Source organism: Phascolarctos cinereus, unplaced genomic scaffold, assembly GCF_003287225.1.
Source record: "Phascolarctos cinereus isolate Bilbo 61053 unplaced genomic scaffold, phaCin_HiC Scaffold_726;HRSCAF=1367, whole genome shotgun sequence".
Taxonomy (NCBI): domain Eukaryota; kingdom Metazoa; phylum Chordata; class Mammalia; order Diprotodontia; family Phascolarctidae; genus Phascolarctos; species Phascolarctos cinereus.
In genome coordinates this window covers 353,710,177-353,729,222 of record NW_027556098.1, presented here as the reverse complement: position 1 = coordinate 353,729,222, position 19,046 = coordinate 353,710,177, and the positions used below count along the sequence as shown (strand labels likewise).

Sequence of the window (19,046 nt, the reverse complement as noted above, 5' to 3'; positions counted from 1 at the left end):
TTTGATTTCCCTCTAGTTCTTTTCAGACAGACTTCTATATAACCACGCCTCCCCCATATTGTACTTGTGACATGGAAAGCAAGCATAGGACTTTAAATTGAAAAAAAGAATTACTTAATCTTACCAAGTTTGCATATTATTCTAGTCTGTTGTGATCTCTTTGTTATGCTAACTCAGTCCTCCAACATGTTAGCAAGCTTCTCCAGCTGCTTGATATCTGCAAATTTACTAAGCAAGCCATAAGTCAGAGGTTGTTATACATGGGTGGCATCTGGCCCACAGCACCCCTGAGTGTGGCTAGACCCAGATAAAAACGTAATCGGGAAACGTTTAACAAAATAAAGAAAGATACAATAAAACATAGATGATATAATTATGTGGTTTTTCTAAGTCAATGTGGCCCACAAGGATCCTTATGTATGGTTTAGTACCCCTCCCTCCCCCAACCTTTATATTTGAGTAAGTCATTGATATACATACATATACATGTAAGTAAGTCATTGAGTATAGTTAAGGATATATACTTTGAGTAAGTCATTGGTATGCACACATGCATGTATATGCATATATATGTACACACGTGTATATATGTATATGTATGTCTGTGTGTATTTAACAAGATAGGACTACGGACAGGCACTTCTCTAGAGACTTCCCTGTAGATGGACCTAAATACATAAATAACTATTCTTTACAATCATTCAACCAGTTCTGAATCTATACAACTATGCTATCAGTTAATCTACTTCTCTCCATCTTGTTCATAAAGATTACGGGAGAAAACCCTATAATTAGACAACCCCTTCCCTATTCCTACATACTCACAAAAGGCCCTTATCTTATGCCTTAATCCTGTGCCTCTGCTATTTCTAAAACCTGTTGAGCAGGCTGAGTCCTCTGGCCAGATACTCCTCTCTCCTCAGACAGATATATTCTAGACCTACCGAGAGCATCTGAGATATCTTGGCCCCTTAAGGCCATCCTGTATACACCAGTCTACTGGGGGTGCTTTGGAAAATATCAGTCCCATGAAGGGTATACTGGAGCCAGCTGATTGTTAAATGTTCAGAGTGAGGATTTGCACCTTGGGATTTAGAGAATGTTATGAATTAGGGATTAATTTATTGCTTTATTGATTATCTGTACTTAAGAAAATGATGGAAAAACATTAATAATGAAGATTAAATTTAAAAGTATGTCATGGACACATTTTGGAGAGCCAATTGTTAAACATTACCAGCACACCCCTGCATGAAGGTATTCCTTCAGAGTCCAGTCTCCTGGAGCAGATCAATAAATAGCCTGCATCCTTCTAGGTGAGAAAGAGCAAGTCTGAGATCAGACACTTGCTGCTCTTTAATTGACAGAGTAACCTAGTCTTCCTGTTCTTTTTCTCTCCTCCACCAAGTGAAGGGGGCATTTTTCATACACAAGGCCATGACAGCATTCCTATACCTTTACAATGTACCCAGGGAATGGGGAAGCCACTGTGGGAGGGAGGGGAGGAAAAGAGGGGAAGAGAAATCTCTGCAAGGAATTTCCTAGGCCCCTGCTTCCCAGTTTTGGTTCATTGTTTACAGTGATGAAATCACGGATCTTATCCCGGACTTGGGGAGGGTAGGGAGGGAGGCATGTTCGAGTCAGGGGCACTGGGTCGGTGTGGGGGGAGGGTAGAGAAGTGTCGTAATCTCGTCTGCACTATATATGGTTTCCAGGGCTCCAGGTTCCCCATTGCCCTCTTGCATCTTCTGTAGCGGCCAGCATGACCAAGGCCCCAGGAATATCGCTATTACTGGGCCTGTGCTGGGCTTTGGCCATTGCTCACCCGCTGTGAGTATGATCAGTGCAGGGAGTCAGCCAGTTAGGGAGGGTACCTGAGCGAGTGGGGGTGGTATGTTAGAGAGAAGGGTGGAAAGGGTGCAAGCGAAATGTGAAGGGAAGGATTGGAGCTGTAGGGAAGGGTTAGGGTTAGGATTCAAGAGCCTTGATCTCTCTCCAGGGTCCCCCAGCTGCAGACAGGAACTGAAAGGGAAAATGGAACAGAATTGCACCAGGATGAGATTGGTGAGGGCACCGTGTCTGTTTGTCTGTCCTCATCTCTGAGTCTCTCCAGCTCTCTGTCTCTTCACTCATCTGAATATCCACCTAGCTGTCTATCTACATATTTGCCAGTCTATTTCTCTGTCCTAGTTTTCATGCCTCCAATCTGTCTGTCCATCTCTATTGGTATACCTGTCTATTTATGCCTGTCTATTGGTATGTCTGTCTATCTAGTTTTCTGTCTGTCTGCCTGCCTTCACTTCTGTCCCCATCTCACTGTATTTTTATAAATAAGTAAATCAATCAACCTCTCTTATGCCGCCTTTGGGGGCCATCTCCAGTTGTCCTGATCTATATCTTGCCACAGGACCCACATGGCTTTTCAGGAGAGAGTGAGGCTGGTGACCTTGCACAGCCCTGCTTCACTGAAATCCAATTCACTTGTAAATCAAGACACCACCTTCTTAATGTCATGGTTCTCTTTGAGAATGAAGGACAAACAGCAATTTCTATAACCCCTCACACCTGATTTTGTCTCTCCTTGCTAGGCCGTTGTTCTGAGGATTGGGGTTTTGATGCGGTAACCTTTGATGACTCTGGGAACATGATTTTCTTCAAAGGTTTGGGCATCAGGGCTGGGGCATTTGGGGGCAAGAGATGGAGATTTTAGGGCTGGGTTAGAGATCAGAGTGGTTAGGAATTGTGATATTGGTGTTTGCAGGTCCAAGATGGAGTCAAAGATGAGAGCACTTGAGGGTCATAGATACGTTTGAGGGTTAGAGATTGAATGTTTCTGGGGTGAAGATGAAGCTATTTGGGGATCAGAAATAAAACGTTCAGGGTTCAGATATGTAGGAATTTAAAGATGAAGTGCTCAGGGGAAGAGAGGAAGGAATGGGGAATTGTGACCCATCTGTGGATGGAGCCTTTTTGTCCTGAGAATTAAACTATCCTTGGGTCTTTTATCTTGAGAAAGTCCCTTGAGGATAGACTCTAGGACCCCATGTGAGTTCTTTCCCTTTCCCACACCACTATCAGGTGAGTCTGTATGGAAGAATCACAACGGATTCCGGGAGCTGATCTCAGAAACCTGGCCAGAGGTTAAAGGCCCTGTGGATGCTGCCTTCCGTCTGCACCACAAAGCCAGGCCTGAGCTCCATGATGGTGTACATTTGATCAAGGTAGAATAGGTGGGGGCGAGCAGAGGGGGGCAAAAGAGAAAGGAAAGCTGGGAGGGCCACGGGAGATGGGAACTAACAGGGACAGAGGAGAGAATCAAAAAAGCAGAGCCTCTCATCCCTGCAGAGCTGTGTGTATTAGAACAGTGCCCACGAGGACACAATGAAGAAGAATGTGTGTGTCTGTGTTTCTCTGTTATGTATACATAGAGGAGAGGGCATATGGTTTGAAGGTACAGCTAGACTGAGGGTATTTTTGTGCGTGTATGTGTCAGGGTGATCAGGTCTGGGTGTACATCGCTGGGAAGCTGAAGTCTGGGTACCCGAAGCCCCTCCAGAAAGAATTCCCTGGAATCCCAGCCCCACTGGATGCAACTGTGGAGTGTCACCCTGGGGAATGCCAGGAAGAGGGGATTCTCTTCTTCCAAGGTTGGCTTGGGGAGTGGGGTCTGATGACCTTGACTGATACGAGGAGGGGTCTAGGCAGAGCCCTACCACATGTTAGGGGATGTCAATAACAGATATGAAGGTGACCTTGATAGATGTAGGAGGGTATCTCTGACAGACAGAGGGGACCCTGATGTCCCTGACAGATTCTGGTGGCTGTCCCTGACAGATGTGGTGGGGTTTGGGATTGGCAGGTAATGGGACATGGTTCTTGGACCTGAGCACTGGAAAGGTGAAGAAACGGCCGTGGCAACACCTGAAATGCTCTTCTGCCCTGCGCTGGCTTAGCCGCTATTACTGCTTCCAGGGCAGCAAATTCCTACGCTTTGACCCTGCGACAGGGGAAGTGCCCCAACATTATCCCCGTGATGTCCAAGATTACTTCATGATTTGCCCTGGGAGAGGTATGAAACTTACCCACTTTGATTCTCCCTGATCCCATGATCCTGCCTGTCTCCTGAACACCTGATTGCTGACCCCAAGACTTCTATGTTTTTTCTTGGCCCCCACATCCTTTTACCTCCGTGGCTTCATCTGGTCCTATTACTTCTATGACCTCATCAACTTCCCTTCCTTGTCCCAGCCTCAGACTATCTTCCTCCCTTGGGCCCCCATCCTTCACCCCACAGCTCTCAAGAAACCCCCAACACCCTCCTTGACCCTCAACCTGACCCCTGCACATGTGTGACCTCCTCTACTCAGGCCATGCACGGAGGAATGGATCTATGACCCCTTGCAGACCGGATTTAGTGTTCTCTGCTTTTGTTTCTGATGACCATGGCGCCACGTATGGCTTTGTAGGTGAGAGATGAACCTTGACAATACAAGCCTCCCTGATGACTTTTTTCCTATTTCTGGGCCCCCTCCACTATTGTAGGGACTTGTCTAACCTGGTATTGCTAGGATTTCTAATTCCTGGGGTTCCTCCTTATTTCTAGGGGTTTTTTTTTTGCCCATTCCTAAGTTCAAGACCTCTCTCTGGGCCTCTTCCCCTATCTTTGGCATCCATCTTCTGTCCTTAGCTTTTCCTTCCATCCTCCATCCCCAGGACACCTCATTGGGGAACTTCTCCCTCCCACCCCGACCCCAGTCTCTCGCCACGATCCCACTGTGCCTGTGCTGTGTGTCCCACCCATATTTTGTCCCTCTATGTCCCTCTCTGAGTCAGTCTTCCACACATCCTCCCTGTTTCCTTATGGACTCTAGGCCCCATGCCACTGGGAGAGCAGTCTGACCCAGGGCTAGTTCTCCATGCCCATCCTTTGTCTCCTGATTGCTCAGCTCTTTTCTCAGTTATCATTTGCTGAGGGTTCCAAATACACTTTCTTCTGAGTTCTCTCTCCTAGGACTCAGCTTCAAAGGAGAAGACCAGGGAATGAGTTCCCTGGCTCCTACCCCCTAAGTTGATCCTCAGTTCAGCACAGGCCTTGGCTCCTGAGGTTTCCTGAGAGTTTGTACTTCTGGGGAAGCTAGGTGGTGCAGCGGATAGAGCTCTGGCTTTGAAGTCAAAAGGACATGAGTTCAAATCCAGTCTCAGACATATGACACTTAGCTGTGTGACCCTGGGCAAGTCACTTAACCCTGAATACCTCACCAAAAGAGAGAGAGACAGAGAGAGAGAGAAGAGAGAGAGGAGAGAGAGAGAGAGAGAGAGAGAGAGAGGGTTTGTATTTCTTCTGTCTATGGGACAACTAGGGGAAGAATATCAGATACCCCCTACCCCTCATGGGACAGAGGAGATCTCAGTTCCACAGAGAAGACATTTCCCTCTGAGTGAAGTCTTCTTTGCTCTGGGCCATCTCTCTGCTTCATCTTTCCCATCTCATGAGCATCCTATCTCTCCAGGGGCAGAGGCAAAGCCTGCTTCTCTATGCACAGAGCTGTGTCCCCCCTGCCTCCTTGCTATGAGCCCAGTAGGGGAGATAGCATAACACCTCAGTGATACAGAGGATCCTAGAGTGCAGAGTGAGGGCACAAAAGAACACAGCCTGTGCAGTCAGAGGACCTGGGTTTGAATCTTGCTTCAGGTATTTGCTATCTACGTGACCGTGGCAAGTCTTTACTTCCAGTTTCTTCTCCTTTTTTGGGTGGAGGGAGAAGGGGAGACAATTGGGGTTAAGTGACTTGCCCAGGGTCACACAGCTCATAGGTATCTGAGGCCAGATTTGATCTCAGGTCCTCCTGACTTCAAGGCCTGTGCTCTATCCACTGCATCACCTAGCTCTCCCTCTTTCAGTTTCTTCAAGAATAACATAACATTGGTAGGGATTGGGTCTGGGGAATTGTACTAGCTGGTATTTAAGGTCCTTCTATCTCTGACAAAACATGCTTGTTTCAGAGGGGAGCCTGGCCCTCTCCCAGGCCATGGCTCAGAATTTAGCTCTCTCATTCATGACTTTAGACAGAAAAGGCAAATCATTTTATTATTTCCTATATTCTTGGGTCTCATTGAGCATGTGAATAAAAAGACAGCCACTGTGGCTGCTGTAATGTAACAGTTCCTGAAGGCCAGGGTTATATTCCCAATTTGGCCTCTCATTGCTGTGTCAGAGAGGAATGAATCCATTGCTCAGTTTTCCCCAAATCAGGGTACCAAATGAGATGCAAGATTAGGCAGTCTAGAGTTGAAAAGGACCTTAGTGATCGAGTCCGACTCTTTCTTTCCTCCCCTCTCCCATTTTACAGATGAAGAAAATAGAGTCCAGAAAAGTGAGATAATCTATTTAGGGCCATACAGAGAAGACACATAGGATCACAGATTTGAAGCTAGAAGGGAGCTTAGAGACTATCCAGTACAACCCCCTAATTTTACAGATGAGGAAACTGAGGCCCAGATAATTTAAGGGACTTGCTCAAGGTCACACAGGCAAGCAGTTGCAGAACCAGATTTTGAACCCTATTCATTTGGCTCCAAATCTTCACTTTCCCCTGAACCACTCTAATTGGCAGAGGTATAATATGAATCCAGGTTCTCTGACTATAAATGCAGTGCCCTTCCTACTGTACCATAGACAAGATCCTTTCTAGGTCATTGTCAACCTTCCCTACTGGGGAACAATTTCCTGCAAAGAAATGTCAGTCCTCACCTTCCATCCCATTACTCCAGCCTCTGTCCTAAAGTCAAAATTTTTGTGAGAATCAAAGGCCCAGGGATGGTGCTTCTAATAAAACTGGATTCTAATTGATCTAAGTGGTCCAACCAGTCTGAAACAGATTTTTCTTGGCTATAATTTCCCTTAGGGCAGAGGCCAAAGTGCCAAAGCAATTGTTACCCCAGTCCCCAAGGAGGCCAGAGGTTGGAGGCTGGAGGAGACTCTTTAAGAGCCTTTCTGCTACTGATACAAGGGGTAGAGCCAGGGAAAGTCCAGAGACAGACAACTCCAGTATCGTTAGCTCTCAGAGGGCAAAACTGACTAAGAATTCTCTCCACAGCATCTACTGAGTGGTTATTTAGCATCCAGTTGGACAATTACAGTGATAGGGTACTTGCTACCTCCTTAGCCTGCCCTTTTCACTTTGGGACTACTCCAAACGGCAGAAGTAGGAGCAGTGGATGAAAACAGAGAAGAGTAAATTTAAACTTTAGGTTGGGAAGAGTGCTAACAAGTAGAGCTATAGCCAGGTGGTACTTATCTGGGGCTTTAAAGTTTGCAAAGAGCTATAATGATATCTCATTTGATCCTCACAACAACCTCAGGAGGTAGGTGCTATTATTATCCATGTTTTACAGATGAGGAAACTGAGGCAGGCAGCAGTTAGGTGACTTTTTCTGGGTCACATAGCTAAGTAAGTGAGTTGAGATTGAAACTCAAGTCTTTCTGACTCCAAGTTCAGCTGTCTAATTACCCAGGAAGACATCTAACATCTACAGGTATGATGACAGGCCTCAGCAGGTAGTGGGTTCTCCTTCAGTTGAGGTTTTTGAGCAAAAGTTGGATGGTCACCTGGAAGAGATTCTTATTTCGGCCTGCATGCACTGGACCAGATGGCCGCTGAGGTGATTCTGTGCTACCTCGGAATCTAGGCAGATATGTTTGTCTATTTCCCTTTTGTTCCTTGTATCTCTTGTATCCCCATGGCCTCCCATGTCTGCCTGTGCTCCTAGCATCATCTTACATTTCCCCTGTCCCCATGTCGTATGACTCCCCATCCTCATGTCCCCTAGCCCTCACATTAAGTGCTTAAAAATGCTTTTCCAATCCATATGTGCTTCCTAGCCATATTCAACACATGGCCAGCATCCCTACTGTTCTGTGTCTTCTCATATGTCGTGCCTATGATCTCATATGTATCCTTTTCCTCCTATGAATATTCCCTGAAGGTTCCAGTTACTGGCGTCTGGATTCAAGGAGGGATGGCTGGCATAGCTGGCCCATTGCACACCATTGGCCAAAGGGACCCTCAAGTGTGGATGCTGCCTTCTCTTGGGAGAAAAAGCTATATCTGATTGAGGTATTGACCATAGGAAAGCAGAGGAGAAGAATTGAAGAAAGCCAAAGGGATACCAGGGAAGGGTCAGAAGGAAAGTCTAGATCTTGTGTCTATGGTTGTCTGCACTGCACCAATTTGTCAATCCCTACAGGGCACCCAGATCTACGTCTTCCTGACAAATGGGGGCTACCGTCTAGTGGATGGGTATCCTCGGACGTTGCAAAAGGAACTGGGAAGCCCCTATGAGATCAACCTTGATTCTGTGGATGCTGCCTTCACCTGCCCTGGCTCATCTCAGCTCCACATTATCTCTGGTGAGAGCCCAGGGTGCTAGTGGGGTGTCTGTGTATGTGTAGATGCGTGTGGTGGTTGGAGCGATGGGGTGCAAGAGGTTCTTTCAGACTGTCTCATCAGCTATGAAAGGTTTTCTTGAAGCCAGGCTGTCTCAAGTGATATCAGGCTTTTCTTCAATGTGGGGTTGTGTAGGGACCTCCTGTGTTATATTGGTCTCTCCTGAGCTGTGTCAGGGTCCCCGGGGCTGTAATATCATCTATTGGGTCATAGTGGGATCCTCCAGCACAGAGAGGAATCTCCATGAGGGTTGATGGGATGCTTGGTCTCTTTCTTACAGGAAGACGGATGTGGCAGCTTGACCTCACTCAGGGTGGACAGGCCCTATGGACAGAGTCTTTCATACCCCATAACCATGTGGATGGGGCTTTGTGCAGACCTAATGAGCTCTACTTGGTCACTGGCCCCAATGCATACCGTTACCGAGATGTTGAGGAACTCAAGATTGCCAAAACCCCTCCTCCACCTCGGAATGTGACCTCCGGCTTCCTGGGCTGCAGACAATGAGGAGGCTTGGTCAGGCTTTACTCATCTTTAACATCTGGTTCACCTTGGACCCTCCACAAAAACTATGCTGTTATATAATAAAACCTAGAAATTGTTCTGAATCTCTGTTCCTCATTCAACTATCCATCCATTGTGTAACTAGATATAGTTAAATTTGCAGTCAGGAAGATCTGAATTTGAATCCTATTTCCAACACTAACCTGCAGTGTGACCCTGGGCAAGTCACTTAGCCTCTCCCATCCTCAGTATCCTCATCTGTAAAATGGGGGTAATAATTGCACCTACCTCACAAGGCTATTGTGAGGATTAAATGAAATAATATTGGTAAAATGCTTGACAAACCTTAAAATACTCTATAATCACTAAATGTTACTGTTATTAATGGAAAAAGAACTGAATTGAGATATGGATGACTTGGTATTCAGCTCTGGTACTTACTTGGGAAAGTCACTTAACTTTTCTGTGTTTTAGTTTCCTTCACCTATAAAATGGGAGATTAGTCTAGATAATCTCAATGGGCCTTTCTAGATTTAAATCTGGTACTTCGATTTGCTTATCCATTTATATGTACATTCCACCTACACATCCATTCCTTTGTACATTTATCCATCCATCCATCCATATATTGATTTATTCATGTATCCATCCATCCACTCAGTCATCTATGTAGCCATCTGCCTGTTCTTTGTAACAACATATGACTGTGGCAGCTTTTCCCAAGCCTTTGCCGTTTGTTGTTTTCCCCTTCATTTTTTGGCCATCATTGAGTGCCTTAGATAATCAGAAAAGGGATATTAACTGTTTGGGAGCACTTAACACAAAGGCAGTTACCTGAAGCTGTTCTAATGTCATACTATAAGGGGGAAATTTTGAGACAGTTGTCTACTTTACTGGGAAAAACACCAGAGACAAAAATCATCTCAAAGTCTAAAGAGTTTCTGCTTGCAACGTGAGCTCAGGAGGAAGTCTCTGTTTTGGTTTGACTGGGGTATTTCCTTTCCCCCCGCCCAGGACTGAGAAGTGATGCCAGATGATGCCAGAGATGACACAGAAACACTCTGTGGACACCTGGCTGAGGTGACCTATGTCAGACATGCCTAACTACTATGAGAACTGCATGGCATGAAGCAAAATCCTCTTTCCTCCATGAGACATGGAAAATGCAGTTCTGGAGAGATCTTTCCTAAAAAGTTACTGAGACTTGCCTAGTGAGCATCTGGCTAGATTAGGTGAGGGAGGCTGAGATTTGCAGACCTTACTAGCAGTGGCAGCAGTGGAGGAAGGAGATGGCCGCTGCTTCATTTTTTATTAGAATAAAGTGTATTCTAATCCAGGGCTTCTTAAACTTTTTCCACTCGTGACTCCTTTTCTCCTGAGAAATTTTTATGTGACTCTAGGTATATAGGTATATAAAATAGGTATACGAATCAAACATTTACTGATAATTAATCATAAAGAAATTTATTTTAAAACAATTCTTTGGTACATATAATTTTATCATTTATTAAGGATGAAAGCAAATTTGCATGCTAATGAGATGGATGTGCTTGTTTATTTTTACGCAAAGAACTAAATATTGGCCAAATATTTAATACTGCAGGATGTAGAGCATCTTCAATGTTTTTCAGAGTTAATGGATATTTTGATTTTATAATTGTCAATGCTGACAACGCTGCTTTGCATAGATGTACAGTACAAAGTAGTAGAAGTATATTTAGGGACATTTCAGAAGTTGTTGGAAATTCTGTCCTAATCCCAAGTTAAAATTCATTTAACGATTTTTTTTTTAGGAAACTCAAGTTTTGACCCCGTGTCACTTGATAACTTGGCAAATTCTTCTTGAACTTTTAATGGCAGATGACTGACATTTTTTATTTCAGTGGAGTATGTATTATGGTTTAGTTCTTTAGGATCAAAATTTGAAAGCAACCATTTCTGAAACTGTGTCTCCAGGCACTTCAGATGATCAGTTATAACTCTTATAGTTAAATCTTTGGGAAGGTTATTTTCAATTATAAAATCATCTGTAGCTGTAAATGTAAAGAACCATTTTCCACCCTATTCTTCCATATGTTAACTTTTTTAGTAAAACTTTCAATTTTGTCTTTTAACATAAATGTTACACTTTTTTCCTTGAAGTGATGTTTAAATCATTGAGGTTTTTTTAAAAATATCCAACATCACCCCACAGGAAAGGAGGAACTGCGAGATAGTAGGTGGCTGACTCTGTGTACCATAAAGAGTTTGGAATATACTCAACATTCTCCCTCACTCGCATATGTACACATTCCACGGTGCATGCAGGGTTTCGCATCAGGTGACTACGAGGATTACTTGGAAACTATATTTAATCAATTGAAAATATTTGGGAGTTGAAGATGCTGTTCTGGTCTAAAGCCTAGGAGGAAGTGTGATCTCTAGCAGAGGAAGAAACAGGCCAGGCTTGGCTAGGGATCTGTCACTATATGGAAGATCTTAAAAAATGTAGGACTACCTATGTCAGGGCTGGGTAGGTTTCTTTCACATGTATGGAACTACAGTTTGAACTTACTCTCCTGGTCAGCTATACTTCCTCCTTCAAGACTCTAGGGTTACCTCCTGAGGGATCATGAAGTCTTTCTCCAGTGTTATTAAGTTCAAGCTCCATTCTTGTGCTTCTGATAATTAACTCCCTAATTTGATTCAACCAATTAACATAAATTAGCTTTTTTTTCCCTGTGAAGGGATATTTACTGTGAAGAAACAGCAAGAAGTATAAATATTCTCTCCTGTCCTCCCCTACCACCTCACACCGACACACTCTCCCCATGCCACCAGGGTTCAGTTGGTTCAGTTCTACATAGCATCGATCCCAGTAAGTTCACTTCCAAGTGTGTGTAGCTGTTGCTATGCTGAGTTGGGTTGCTCAGGTTGCTCCTGAAAGACTTGCTGCTGAGCTAGATAGCCATAAGACCTCACATTAACTCTAGTTTCCCAGACTTTGATGGATGACCATTCTGACCTGGTGAAGTTCATTAGTCATCTTCAAGATCCTTCACTTAAAACGAGGAAAGATTAGATACAACAGAGACCAAACCAACCTGAGGCCTCTCTCCCGGGCTTAGTATTTGCCTCCTGACTTGAATGCAGACAGGAATGAGCACATCTCTTCATTTAGGCCAATTAATTCCTTTTGAATGTATCCTGGTTCCCTCTCCACAACCAATCAAAAAAGCTCTTTTCCAGCATGTGGTTAGTTGACCAGAATCAGAATGTTTCCACAGACTCCAAAGTCCACATGAGACTGCATCAGCCAAGCATACTGCTTGTGCATGGGCCCATTGGCCAGCCCCCCACTGCACACACTTCTGATTCTTGAACCCTGGTGTATTATTTTGGAATTTGTATGTTTTCTGCCTGTTGTCTAAGTAAACCCTAGAAAAAGCCTTCAAAATCATAGAATCACAGAATGTCAGAAATGGAAGGGACTTTGGATATCTTCTGGTGACAAGTTCACCACCCTCCTTTCAGAGATGAGGAAAGTGAAGGTAGCCAAAAAACATTGAGTAAGCTCTTAGTATATGCTAGGTAGGCACTGTGCTAAGAACTGGGGTTATAAAAAAGAAGCAAAAGACAGACCCTGCTCTCAAGGAGCTCACAATTTAATGGGAAGACAACAATCAAGACAAGTATGTACAAACAAGCTATATTCAAGATAAACAGGAAATAATAGAGGGAGGACACTAGAATTGAGAAGGACTGGAAGAGGCTTCCAGTAGAAGGTGAGATTTTAGTTGAGACTCGAAGGAAGTAAGGGAAACAAGGACGAAGAGATGAGAAGAGGCAACACATTCCAGGCATGGGCGACAGCCAGTGAAAATGCCCAGAGCTAAAAGGTGGAGTGTCTTGTTCATGGAACAGCCAGGAGGCCAGTGTCCCTGGATCTAAGAATAGTATGTGGTGGGGAGTAAAGTGTAAGAAGATTGTAAAGGTGGGAGGAAAGCTCAATTAGGAAGGGCTTTGAATGCCAAATGGAGAATTTTAAATTTGATCCGGGAGGTGATAGGGAGCCACTGGGGTTTATTAAATACGGGGGTGAAGTCATCAGACCTGCACTTTAGGAAAGTAACTCTAGCAGTTGAATGGAAGATGGATGAAGTGGGGAAAAACTTGTGGCAGGCAGACCCACCAATAATCTATTGTAATAGTCCACTTGTGAAGTTATAAGGACCTGTACCAGGGTCATGGCAGTGTTAGAACAGAGAAAGGGACATATTTGAAAGATGCTGCAAAGGTGAAATCAACAGGCCTTGACAACAGATTGGATATGGGAGTGTGGGGAGGGGTAAAGGATAGTAAAGAGTCAAGAATGACAGAAACCCAGAGAGAGCTTATATGACTTTACCAGGAATAGTTGTTGATATTGATATTTAAATTTATGGTTTGCAAATTCCATTTACACTTATAATACAGCCACTGTGACCCTCATAGCCTGGAAACTGGGTATATTATATCTCAATTCTCCTCCAGAGTTTTCTGGTACCTCTAAGAGGATCTGGGGGTATCTACACTTTCCGTAAATGACTCCCTTCCCCAACAATACTGTTACCTCAATTGTACAGGGTAGTGCCTTTGCATCCCAGTTCCATTTAGCCACTAACAACCAGATTCCCTTTTACAAAGGAATATTTACTTCAAAAGATATAATCACAAACATAAACTTACTCCCAACTATGGGACTTAATTCCCTTCTCCCTTATACCACCTCAGTCTCGGGGGAAGGGAAGGAGATTAGATTCATATCTTAGCTTGGTCCCTATAGGGCAAAGTTCCATTTCCAAACCCAATGCCTACCTCAGGCTCAAGCCTCAGGTACCCTGACTTCTCAGGGCTTCCTTGCTGGCTTGTCTGGCAGTACATTCCATCCTGGAATCCTGGTTCCACAGTCACTGTGGCTTCACTTCCCCATTCCCATAGGGATCACCTCTGGCACCTAAAACTGAAAAGGACAAACAACACAGAATAGAAATCAACATCCCAGGATCATTTCTTGGAACCAAGATAAAAAAAGGAGAGAAGGGAAACTTCCTTCTCCTCTCTTTGTTTCAGTTCATGGTGCCCACACCATAGGTGAACTGGGATCTTCACTCTCTACAGAAAGAGTGGCTAAAAGACCACAGCAGGCAAGAGTGCACAGGAAAGAATGGCAGAAAAGAACAGTAGAAAGAAAAAGGTGACCAATTGAGGCTCACCAGTTTAAGGCAGGCAGCCAGTCTAAGGAGACAACTCCCATTCGTGTGGCAGGGAACACAGAGGCCTCTGTGTTGGGCATTCTGGACATGTTCCAAAGGGTCCTTGAAGATACCTCCATGTTAGAGGCGAACTGGGAATGCTCAGACAAGTCCATGTTACACATTGTTAAGTGGTATAGTGATTTGTAAATTCACTAACTCCAATAACTCTACTTAGCTCTTGCCAAGCCTGTGTATCAGCAAGGTGATCAATAAATAAAGTAAAGGGTCAAGCAATTACAATCAGTAACATTACACTGTCTTACTCAGACAGGGAAGTTCAATGAGGAGATTTACAAGCAGAGGTCATATACACTAAATAGTTAAATGGAGTTAGCAGTTCACAAGTTGTTTATTGTAGTATGATAGCAATTTCCTAGAAAAACCACAGGATTGGCTTAAGCCAGCCCTGCACGACATATGGCCCGTGGGCCACTTGAGGCCTACCAAAGGATTTCAGGCGGCTGTTACGTGACCTGTGGCAACAACCACCATCAGTCTGTCTCTAGTCTAACCTATCTGCAGCCTGCAGTTTAGCCTATTTTAATTTTGGCCCTTACCTACTACCAAGTTGTACAGGTCTGGTTTAAGCACTTCTAGCCTAGCAGGAGGATCATACCCCAAGTTAGGGTCTGCAGAGTCATCAGAATAGCCAAACTGCAGGAAGGGAGGGACTGTGGAAGTGTCCTCGGAACACTCTGGGAACAGGAGCAGTTAGAAACTGTTGCCAAGCAGAGATTCCCAGGAGTTTACCTTGAGGGTAGGTGATGATCAGAAATTGCTAGTCAGAACAGGGTAGGGGTCCCAGAGTTTCCCGAGGATTGACACTCCCCCCCCTTTTAGTCAGAGGGGACCAAGGGTCCCCCCTAGAACAACATTAGGCTTTGGGTCAGTTCTAAGTGCTAAAGACCATGACAGTGTCAGTAACCCCAATACGAGAAGGGACATATAGGTGATACCTAATTCCCCAAAAGAGAAGTAAGGTACATACAGTTATCCTTTCCACATCATGGGGTTTAGGGGTATAGCACCCTGTAATCTGGAAAATCCACATAAAATTTTTTGGCTCTCCCTTCATACCAGAGAAGAAGTCCAAACTGAGTCAAATTTATAAGAATATAAGTCATTCCCCAATTGATAAATGGTCGAAGGACATGAACAGGCAGTTTTCAGATGAAGAAATCAAAGCTACCTCTAGTCATGTGAAAAAATGCTCTAAATTACTATTGATTAGAGAAATAAAAATTAAAATGACTCTGAGGTATCACTTCACAGCTATCAGATTGGCTAACATGACAGAAAAGGAAAATGATAAATGTTGGAAGAGATGTGAGAAAATTAGGACACTAACGCAGTGTTGGTGGAATTGTGAACTGATCCAATCATTCTAGAGAGCAATTTTGAATTATGCCCAAAGGGCTAGAAAAGTCTGTATACCCTTTGATCCAGCAATACCTCTACTAGGTTTGTATCCCATAGAGATTTTCAAAGTGTGTGTGTGTGTGTGTGTGTGTGTGTGTGTGTGAAGGACCTATTTGCACAAAAATACTTCTAGAGCCTCTTTTTGAGGTGGTAAAGAATTGGAAATTGAGGGAATGCCCATCAATTGGAGAATGACTAAACAAGATGTGGTATATGATTGAAATGGAATACTATTGTGCTACAAGAAATGATGAGCAGGATGATTTCAGAAAAACTTGGGAAGACTTATATGAACTAATGCAAAGTGAAGTGAGTAGAACCAGGAATATGTTGTGCATAACAACAACAACATTATGCAATGATCAACTATGAATCACTTAGTTATTCTCAGCAATATATGATCTAAGACAATTTCAAAGGATTTATGATGAAAAATTCTATCCATTTCCAGAGAAAGAACTGACAGAGTCTGAATGAAGATTAAAGCATAATATTTTTCACTTTTGTGTGTGTTTTTATTTTTTTGGCCTGTGTCTTTCACAACATGGCTAATATGGAAATATGTTTTGCATGATTTTACATTTATAACCTACATCAAATTGCTACCATCTCAGGGAGGAAGAGAAGAAAGGAGGGGGAGAATTTGGAACTCAAAATTTTAAAAAATGAATGTTAAAAATTGCTTTTATATGCAGTTGGGAAAAATAAAATATTTGAACCAAACAAAATAGAAGTTTCTGATTTAGTCTTTTTTTTTTTAAGGCAATCAGGGTCCCACAGGGTCACACAGCTAATATGTGTCTGAGGTCAGATTTGAACTCAGGTCCTCCTGACTCTAGAGCCAGTACTCTATCCACTGTGCCACCTAGCTGTCCCTTTTAGTCTTTTTTTGTTTCTGATTTAGTCTTAATAATTACTAGCATAACAGCTTGGTTCCATAAACTGTTGCATTGATACCCAATTATTTTCATATCTCTTTGAAATATTTAAAGACTTTATTTTATATACAAATATATAACTATAAACAGACAGATGACAAGGCCAAATACTCATCTAGTTAGTTGTTTAGGATATAGAAAGGACCATAATTTCAATTTGAATAGCTTAGATCTTCCACACCTGCATCTTATTATAGTAGCTCAGATGTGTTCCAGTCTTATTCTATGAGATAAACATTTATAACATTGTGTTTGTATCATTTGCTGACCACCTGGCATAATTACAGAAATTTGTCATAAAAGGAAAAGAGAGACATAGCTATAGTAAGAGGAAAATGTTCCCCTAACTTGATGTCAGTTCTAGGTAAGAGCCAGATAGGTAGCTAATGGTATTGAGAATGTCATAGCTAGGGGCAGCTAGGTGGTGCAGTGGATAGAGCACTGGCCCTGAAGTCAGGAGGACCTGAGCTCAGATCTGGCCTCAGACCAAACACTTGACACTTAACTAGCTATATGACCCTGGGCAAGTCACTTAACCCCAATTGCGTTAAAAAAAAAAGAAAAAAGAAAAAAGAGAATGTCATAGCTATACTTAGAGTCAGTTTGGTGGGAAAATGTTCCATTCAAGAAGAAAGTTCATACTGGGGAAATAGAGGCAAAAGAGTCCTACTTCAGCCCATGTCAAAAGTTGCTCTCCTAGCTTTACTTATGAGACAGAATGCAGTTCACAGATGTCAGCCCCATAAGGCTGCTAGCATTATGAATCATTGACTCAATAGTATTTTCTGATGATCATACCTGGAATCAGTCTCAGAATAATGTCACTTATAGTCCCATGAATTCCACCTTAAACAAGTTTCACTAATTATGCTTAGGGCTTGACATAAATTACTCTCTTGTTGTTAAAATAAATCAGCTTATCAACAAAATACCAGGCTTTTAAACTTTCCCAGGCTATAAGCAAATTCCTAATTATTTCTTATTATTCTCCCCTCTCATCAGCAAGTATTTGAAATGGGGGAAGGGACAGGAATTTCATACAGGAAGCTTTTGCACAGGATTGATAGATAAGAGTTTATGGCTCTGCCTAAGCAGATGTTCTCAAGCAAACAAGGAGATATCACAAGGTCCTTTTCTTCATACTTTTTCCCCACACAGTAATTATCAATATTCCCTTTTAAAATATACCATAAATACTTGACAGAATTTATATCATTATAATAATAATGATTAGCAATCTCATAATTTTCATAAATGATAGCCAAATAAAGTTAGCTGAAACTTCCTTTTAATTATAAGCAAATATGGGAGTTTCCAGTTTCTTAAATTTCAGTATTTCAGAATATTAAAAAATATGGCTAGCAGGGCTGATAAAATAGCATAACAGTTTTGAAACAATTTTTCCCACCTTCTTTTAACAGTTCAAATAATCTAATATCTGATCTAATAACTTCCAGATTATAAGAGAAGTTGCTTTCCTAGCAATATTTCTTATACAGTTGTTTTTCAGAATTTACACTACAAGGAAATCTAGAATACATTATCATAGAACAAGAATTATTATAAATCAGATAGCATTAATTTAGACAAATGTGCTTTTTTTTTTAAAGGCAATTGGGGTTAAGTGACTTGCCCAGGGTCACATAGCTAGTAAGTGTCAAGTGCTTGATCTGAGGCCGAATTTGAGCTCAGGTCCTCCTGACTTCAGGGCCAGTGCTCTATCCACTGCGCCACCTAGCTGCTCCAAGACAAATGCATTTTCAAATTACCTTTATATAGAAAAACATTCATACCACTAAATATATTTAATACAGCTAAATATATTTAGGTAGAACTTATTTCCTTAACATAAGCTGAAACTTTTTTATTCTAGGGAGGTGTGAGGATGGCTCTTTCACTTCTAAGTCTCATAGTTCTCAGGTTTTAAGCATTACAGGACCTTATACCGTATCACCTGAAGAGTTGAAGTCACATCAACTAGAAAGTCCTGAGCATCTTACCAAACTGAACAATGAAGTTTTTGAAACTATTGAAATATAATTAATTGTTGTCCTTCATTCTCAAAGACGAACAAAACGACTTCACTGTGTTGGAGTCAGGGTATAGTGTGTCTGACTGTGGCTGATCAGACCAATATGAGCTTGGAATACTTTACCACAGATTGGGCACAAATACTCCATATGAACCGATGGTAAAATGTTATGGGTGATGTCTTTTGATTCATATATAAATTGGACTTCAGTGAGACAGAGCTGCATGAAGTTGATGGCCTGACTTTCTCTTCCAGAGTCATCACAGTCTAGTAGCAAGACAAAGTCAAAGTGACTGGCGATGGCTCAGAATGCAGTGAATGACCTTGGTGTCTTTGATGTCTAACCAAGCTCTAAGCGCTCCACAGCGCCTGCTTTAGCCACCTTCATGACCCACTGGAACAATTGTTCTCATCTGCCCATTCTACCGGG

General features: G+C 42.7%; 1 protein-coding gene across 1 annotated transcript; it reads left to right on the top strand.

The window, feature by feature from the left end:
* The first annotated feature begins 1,719 nt into the window (after positions 1 to 1,719).
* On the top strand, positions 1,720 to 9,055 carry HPX (hemopexin). The gene is made up of 10 exons (XM_020975938.2): positions 1,720 to 1,830; positions 2,000 to 2,064; positions 2,589 to 2,660; positions 3,079 to 3,221; positions 3,494 to 3,647; positions 3,860 to 4,069; positions 4,368 to 4,466; positions 7,987 to 8,117; positions 8,248 to 8,410; positions 8,728 to 9,055. Exons 1-10 carry the CDS (start codon positions 1,763 to 1,765, stop codon positions 8,952 to 8,954), a joined length of 1,332 nt encoding a protein of 443 aa, XP_020831597.2. The 5' UTR covers positions 1,720 to 1,762; the 3' UTR covers positions 8,955 to 9,055.
* The last annotated feature ends 9,991 nt before the right edge of the window (positions 9,056 to 19,046 follow it).

What these genes read in the sequence shown, in the direction of transcription:
- HPX (XM_020975938.2), top strand. Translation starts at nt 1,763, where the DNA reads ATGACCAAGGCCCCAGGAATATCGCTATTACTGGGCCTGTGCTGGGCT. An exon ending in GAACATGATTTTCTTCAAAG is followed by an intron (nt 2,661 to 3,078) that starts GTTTGGGCATCA and finishes CACCACTATCAG; the next exon opens with GTGAGTCTGTATGGAAGAAT. An exon ending in TCAGCTCCACATTATCTCTG is followed by an intron (nt 8,411 to 8,727) that starts GTGAGAGCCCAG and finishes TCTTTCTTACAG; the next exon opens with GAAGACGGATGTGGCAGCTT.